Source organism: Anguilla anguilla, chromosome 16 (genome assembly GCF_013347855.1).
Source record: "Anguilla anguilla isolate fAngAng1 chromosome 16, fAngAng1.pri, whole genome shotgun sequence".
NCBI classification, from domain to species: domain Eukaryota; kingdom Metazoa; phylum Chordata; class Actinopteri; order Anguilliformes; family Anguillidae; genus Anguilla; species Anguilla anguilla.
Genome location: NC_049216.1, coordinates 33,697,526 through 33,705,105, shown reverse-complemented (window position 1 = coordinate 33,705,105; position 7,580 = coordinate 33,697,526). Strand labels below are relative to the sequence as shown.

General features: G+C 47.9%; 1 protein-coding gene across 1 annotated transcript in view; it reads left to right on the top strand.

The window, feature by feature from the left end:
- The window catches only part of LOC118215596 (low-density lipoprotein receptor-related protein 5-like), a 27,082-nt gene extending 26,562 nt beyond the window's left edge, over positions 1–520 (top strand). The window contains exon 12 of the mRNA XM_035396493.1: positions 447–520. Coding sequence (XP_035252384.1) covers positions 447–520 — 74 coding nt within the window. The remainder of the gene's footprint in view (positions 1–446) is intronic.
- The last annotated feature ends 7,060 nt before the right edge of the window (positions 521–7,580 follow it).

Here is a 7,580-nt window from a genome sequence, read left to right as displayed (position 1 = left end):
ATGGCCCACGGACCGGCGGAGCACCCCAGTCCGTTAATGACAAAACCGTTTCCACCAAACCTGCAGCAGCAGCAGGCATTTTTTTTTTTTTGCCCAAAGTCAGAAACTCTAGAAAAGTCTTCCACAGCCCTTCTGGGAACTCTTCCCACCAAATACTTGTAAATCACCGACACGCCACTACTCTGGTCCGCTCCTAAGTGCGGAACACAGCCGATAATTAGTGTACTTAAATTGTTTTAAAAAATTTGCATGTCCATTAAAGACGTGCCAGAAGATTTACATGTCAATCCCCAAGCTACGCATGCACGTCGCGTTGCGCACTTGCTTTTTAACACCATTAGATTCTGAAAGACTCAAACCGTGCCCGCTGAGGAGGGCCGGGAGGTGCAGCCGGGGGAGAGTGCACGGTACATAAGGGGGGGAAATTCGACACTGACTCTTTCCAGGGGCATTCCCCTTCCACACCCTCATTAAGTTCAAGGATCTGGTGTTTTCGTCGTCGTCGTCGCCGTCCCCCTAATTCCGTTTCAATTGCACGGGCAGCCTTTTTTTTTTCCACCAAACTGTTTCGTGTGCTTAAATAACCATGCTGCAAACGTTGCTCTAAGCGTGGTCTGAAGCCACGCGCCAGTTTCAACAAAGTGCAAATCTCAAGACTAATCTGTTAAAAAAACAGAGTGTGGGGTGGAACACTTGGAGACACACTGTTCACATTTTATTCCTTAAAAAACGTCTCAATTTTTATTATAGCATTACTGAACAGAAATGTGCGAAACCTTTTGAGACGAATTCTAAACGGCTGTTCAAAATGCTAAGCAGGCAAATTCTATGCAGGCTCTCCTTGTTTTTAATAAATTGATTTGAATAATACGGCGAAAGGTGTCAAAACACAATTAACAACAAACTGCACCACGATACTGCTTGAATCCTTCCTCGAATTAGGATCAATTAAATAGGCTATTTCGTATTATTACACTCGTTCTTTTGGTTCTTGTTTTAGAACACAAGTGAGCTCCATTATAAACAAAAACAAATTGCCCTTGACACAAATCTTGATTTCAAACCACTCGGGAAAATAAACGAGGACACCGGGTAAATCCAAAGACAAATTAAAACCCAACAACCGTGCAGTTGTTTGACAAACGATTTTTGTTATTTGTAAGAAAAGGCGAAAAAAAAGGATGCTGATAAATCTTAATAGGCTGCTAATACTTGCGAAAAAAGTTCGACAATCGTGAAAATATATAATGGTGATTTTAAAATAAAAAAATAACCGAAAAAACATAACTGAAATGGAAAAAATTAAATTCCATAAAACAAGGCAAACTTCATGAAACGTATTTCATGCAGCCTATACTAAAAGACCACTAATTTTCAAATGGTAGTTAAAATCCACATTATTGAAATACACACTAAACAAGTCAAATATTTTTAACACGGGGGGGAGTGACAATTCTCAGTGATGCTAATTTGATTTCGTGTGGTTTCCCTTTGCAGTAATCTGAACATTTTCTGATTAACTTGCTTATATTTTCGCGTTTGCCATTTAAGTAGCAGTTGTTATTGAAGCCAGTCAAACGGCTCTAAACTTTCTTGGACACCCGACACCGAGGCCTCGGGAGTTGGCTTTTGAAATAACTTTTTTTTTCTCCCCTCGCCTTACCTTTAGACCGAAACAGAATTGCACATTGTTCTCCACAAAATGTTGGCGGAAAAAAACACATATTGTTCATAAAAGTAGGTTAAACTCGAACTCATTCGACACGAGACTTTAAAATAAAATAACGCGGACAGTGAGAGCTACGTCGACTTTCGTAAACCAAAGTCACAAAACACATGTGCGAACAGAAATTAAACGCAGAGACGCATACGACAAAACAGCATTATTATCCATTACAACGCAAAAAAAACAATGACCTTTATAGCACGAAAATCTCGAACTCAATCGAGCGGCCGTGCTGCTGGGGTTTCAGCAACTACGTTTCTCCATACACCAACTCCGAGAGATCGGGAACAAAAAAAAGTATTTTAACTTACCATTAACTACAAAGACCAGGCTACTGTAGAAAAGTATTCCCGCAAGTAAAATCTCCATTGCGATCGCGTCTAACTTCAAATCCCGCTCACTCCGGCCCCATTCTTCGAGCTATTTGCGCTTAAAAAATAAAGTTTGTATCCGACGGGGTGATTCGATCGCCACTTTGTTAAAGACTCGACTCCAGCCAGCTATGATCCCAGCAGAACCACGGCAGCGGCTGACAGCGGAAACTGCGTGACGTCACTGGACATACTCCACCAGCGTACAGTCCGGCGCCGCGTTTAACAGCGCAGTTAACTGAATAAACTGACTTACGGGTCCTCCTCGGCCAAAAAAAAAAAAAAAAATTAAGATTGATAACGGTAATGACATAAACAGCATCGACTGCTTAAACCGTATCTTACGCGCATGTTAGCATGACATTTTTAATGTCATTTGATAAGCCAAATCTTATTTGTGACGCTGTTACACAATTTAAAAACATTTTCTACTCGTACAAACTGCAGGTCACCTAAAGTAAACGTTTCTTATAACAACCTAATTGGCTAAACTCTCAAGTTATCCGCATATGAATGCCAGTTCGGAATTTTTTGGACAACAAAATTCGCAGCGTCGTAATTTAATAGAGCGCCTTACCAAACCAAGAATGGCATCGAAACGTCTTGGAAAATTATTACTCTGTTGAACTTATTTAAAACGTTAAACGCTTGCAAAGAGTTTCAAGATGTTGAGTATTAAAACAAGAAATAACCGAGTAGGCTAGACATGTTGCCATTCCAACTTACATGCATATTTGTCGTTTCTCTTTAATGTACTGTGCGATAAAAGGGTCTTTATGCTGTAATCTATTAGTTCAGAGTGTTCTACAGTGCATACCACTTACCATATGAGTTATACAATTCCCAGCATGGACATACATACATACATTCGCTCACGCACACGCAAATACACACACACACACACACACACACACACATACATTGTGCCACTGCACCACTGGGGCATTTAATGATGGTGACAATTGTGACCTCAAAAGAATATTGACTGATAGTATTCACAAATAATAATTGTAGATTATTAGACAGGAATAGGGCGGCACTGACCCCTAAGTATCAGTGTGCGAGTCAATGACCAGTGAATGGTGTGTGTGCCCTGTGATGGATTGGCGAACTGTCCAGAGTGTACTCCTACCTCTCGCCCATTGCAAGCTGGGATAGGCTCCAGCACCTCCCGCGACTCCAACCAGGGATAAGCGGGTTTAGATGATGGATGGATGGTTAGAAATTAATAAAACAGTTTGAAATCAAACATGTAACATCTGTATTTTGGTACATTCTAAAGACAAAGGAATATGGAAAAAGGGGAATAACCTTATGTTATTTTTCAAACATTTGGTGATCACAACAAAAGAAAATACAAAATGAATATTAAAACAATGATTAAAGATGAGTAAAGCAGGCCCTTGACACTCTTTAAAAATGGTCAAAAAATATTGATTATTAAAAGGGGAGTTAGATGTCAGTGCTATGTTTCTAAAGTAAACATACTGTGTCCTTATCCAGCCATGTTCATAAAATAAAACATTTTCAGGATCAGTATGAATTTTACACACTGCAGCCCATTTAGGTCTATAGAGCCCCTGTCACAACTGAGACAGAGAGATGTTGAACACCATGCATCCCATAAACCCTCGGCTGATAGATGTCGGACCGCCCCTCAGTCCCAGTGCTGAATTTGACTCTCGCAACATCTCTGCGCAAGCGATGCAGCAGAGAGGTGGATGAGGGAAGGAGAGAGAGAGAGCAGGAGAGAGAGAATGAGGAAAAAGAACCAATACAAAAAGAGGGAGAGAGATGGAGATGGAGAGATAAAGAGGGGGGGAGACAGACGGAGAGAATGAGGGAAAGAGAAAGACAGAGAATGAGGAAAAAGAAGCAATAGGGGAGAGAGACATAGAGATAAAGAAAGAAGGGGGGACACAAAGAGAGAAAGAATGAGGGAAAGTGATATAGAGAGGGGGAGAGAATGAGGGAAAGAGAGAGAGAGAGAGAGAGAGAGAGGGAGGGATGTTCCAGACACTGTAATAACATGTGATGCTCTTTCCCCGGTAGAATTTGGAACATAGCATATGCTGCATCGGCTGGAGTTTCTCACTTGACAGACAAGGCATGAAATGTAGTCATGGGGGTGGAGAATGTCACCCACCCTGCCGATGCCCCCCCCCCCCCCCCAACACCCCCCGCACCCCCCCACTGAATCGCCTGGTCATACTTAATCTCCTTCTCCACGCCCGTTCCCTCACCCACGCTACTGTTTTTAAATGAATTGATGGATGAAGGCAAGCAGAGTCGCCCCGTATGCTAGACCAATGGAGCAAAAAGGAGAACGACAGCGCTGCCCCTAGGAGGATCCAGGAACTGCACCGTTGTCAGGCTGTCTCTCTCTCTCCAGCGGATGAGGAGATTTCAGACGACCCCTCCCTGTCCAGTGCCTGGTTCAGTCCATGATTGGACCGAAGTGGTTTTGAGTGCACTGGCCCATGAGTCACCCCCAAAACATGAGTGCCCCGCTACCAACAACAACAACAACAACAACAACAACAACAACAACAACAACAGCAACGACAATACAGGAGACTGCATACAGTGTCAATTTATTTAATCTTTGTCTGTCCCATTTACATTTTTTAAAAAGAAAAGGTCCTTAGTCACACCTACACCCAAACTACGTGTTCCGTTATAGTCTGCGCCTCGTCCTAAGGGTGGCATAATGTGTTTATTTTCCGAGATCAGCCTTCAGTGTCATTTGTTCTTTTAAAAAAAAAAAAAAATACCTACAGTAAAGTCGAAAAAGAGGCAGTTACGGAGTTTTTCCATCCCATAATGCATTTCAGCACTTTGGTAAGGCCTCCTGGCTCGGCTGAAATGGCTCGTCTGGCCAGGTGGCGCCAGACGTGACTGTTCACATCAATGCTTCAAAAAAATAATAAATTAATAAACGAAACAGAAACGGTTTCAAAAGGCGGATTGATTTGTTTCTCAAAACGCGCAGGGCAGCCGTACAACAGGAGAGAGCCAGAGAAAACCAGCGCTGTCTGTTCTCATAGAATTTTTGGTGGGGTGGGGGGGGGGGGGGGCAAGAAAAGCAGAGAAGTGGGATGGAAGCTCTGGCAGAGACTGTCAAACCCCCCCCCCCCAAACCGCCCCCCCCTGCGTGTCTGCGTGTGTGTACGGTTTGCACGTGCGTGCGGTTTGCATGTGTGTGTGGTTTGTCTGCGTATGCGTGTGGTTTGCATGTGCGTGTGGTTTGCATGTGCGTGCAGTCTGTCTGCGTGTGCGTGCGGTTTGTTTGCGTGTGCGTGCGGGCTGTTGTGCGTGCGTGTGCGTGCAGTCTGTCTGCGTGTGCATATCTGTGTGTGTGTGCAGTCTGTCTGCGTGTGCATATCTGTGTGTGTGTGCAGTCTGTCTGCGTGTGTGTGCGTGCGGTTTGTTTGCATGTGCGTTTGCGTGCATGCGGTTTGTTTGCGTGTGCGTGTCTGCGTGTGTGCAGTCTGTCTGCGTGCGCGTGTGCGTGCGTGTGGTTTGTGTGCGCGTGTGTGTGCGTGTGCGCGGTTTGTGTGCGTGCGTGCGGTTTGTGTGCGTGTGTGTGTGCGTGTGCGCGGTGTGTGTGCGTGCGTGCGGTTTGTTTGCGTGTGCACGTGCGTGTGCGTGCGGACGGGCTGTTTGTGTGCATGTGCGTGCGGTTTGTTTGCATGTGCGTTTGCGTGCATGCGGTTTGTTTGCGTGTGCGTGTCTGCGTGTGTGCAGTCTGTCTGCGTGCGCATGTGCGTGCGTGCGGTTTGTGTGCGTGTGTGTGTGCGCGGTTTGTGTGCGTGTGTGTGTGCGTGCGTGCGGTTTGTTTGCGTGTGCGTGTGCGTGCGTGCGGTTTGTTTGCGTGTGCGTGTGCGTGCGTGCGGTTTGTTTGCGTGTGCGTGTGCGTGCGTGCGGTTTGTTTGCGTGTGTGTGTGCGTGCGGTTTGTTTGCGTGTGCGTGTGCGTGCGTGCGGTTTGTTTGCGTGTGCGTGTGCGTGCGGTTTGTTTGCGTGTGCGTGCGTGCGGTTTGTTTGCGTGTGCGTGTGCGTGCGTGCGGTTTGTTTGCGTGTGCGTGCGTGCGGTTTGTTTGCGTGTGCGTGTGCGTGCGTGCGGTTTGTTTGCGTGTGCGTGTGCGTGCGGTTTGTTTGCGTGTGCGTGCGTGCGGTTTGTTTGCGTGTGCGTGTGCGTGCGTGCGGTTTGTTTGCGTGTGCGTGTGCGTGCGTGCGGTTTGTTTGCGTGTCCACGTGCATGCGGTTTGTTTGCGTGTGCGTGTGTGTGCGTGCGGTTTGTTTGCGTGTGCGTGTGCGTGCGTGTGGTTTGTTTGCGTGTGCGTGTCTGCGTGTGTGCAGTCTGTCTGCGTGCGCGTGTGCGTGTGCGTGCGGTTTGTTTGCGTGTGCGTGTGCGTGCGTGCGGTTTGTTTGCGTGTGCGTGTGCGTGCGTGCGGTTTGTTTGCGTGTGCGTGTGCGTGCGTGCGGTTTGTTTGCGTGTGCGTGTGTGTGCGTGCGGTTTGTTTGCGTGTGCGTGTGCGTGCGTGTGGTTTGTTTGCGTGTGCGTGTCTGCGTGTGTGCAGTCTGTCTGCGTGCGCGTGTGCGTGTGCGTGCGGTTTGTTTGCGTGTGCGTGTGCGTGCGTGCGGTTTGTTTGCGTGTGCGTGTGCGTGCGTGCGGTTTGTTTGCGTGTGCGTGTGCGTGCGTGCGGTTTGTTTGCGTGTGCGTGCGTGCGGTTTGTTTGCGCGTCCGCGTGCATGCGGTTTGTTTGCGTGTGCGTGTGCGTGCGTGCGGTTTGTTTGCGTGTGCGTGCGGGCTGGTGCGTGTGCGCGTCTGCATGTGCGTGCGGGCTGTGTGCGTGTGCGTGCGGACGGGCTGCGGAATGTCGGCCTCCCCGTCACCTGCACGGCTCTCGCCCGCGGCGTTCCTCTCAGATCCAGCCGGCCTGGTCCGAAAAAAACAAAACCCTCCAACATCTGCCCTCCTGTTACGGGGCAGCTCCTAAATGCGGGGGTTTTACGGCGGAGCGTGCCACGCCAGCCTCACCGTAACCAACACCCCAACGTTCCCTAATAAAGGCCACCTGGGTAGAGCTGCCACTCACAGCAAAAAAAAAAGGGGCGGGGCTTCAGCTTTAACACGGCGGCCATCTTTGTTCAGCGAGATTAGCGCATCGCCCATCGCTGGAAATTCATTAAACGCAGATTTTGCGCTCCTGACGTCCCAAAGTAGTGCAATTTCTGGCACACGCAGGCACGGCTGTCTGCCCCCCCCCCCCCCCCCCAATTCAACCCCCTCCCTCCTCCCCCACCCCCCTCCATTTTTTGCCATGCTGGTCTTCCATCTCCAGTGCCAACGGGAGTGTGTTGCAAGAGCAGTTAGTCACGCAATTAGCGAGGGAAAACACGGATGAACTACGCCGCCAAAAAAGAAAAAAAACGTTTCTCTGGCACCGGTGTCGGGGCAGAAAGGGGGGAGTCGGAGGTC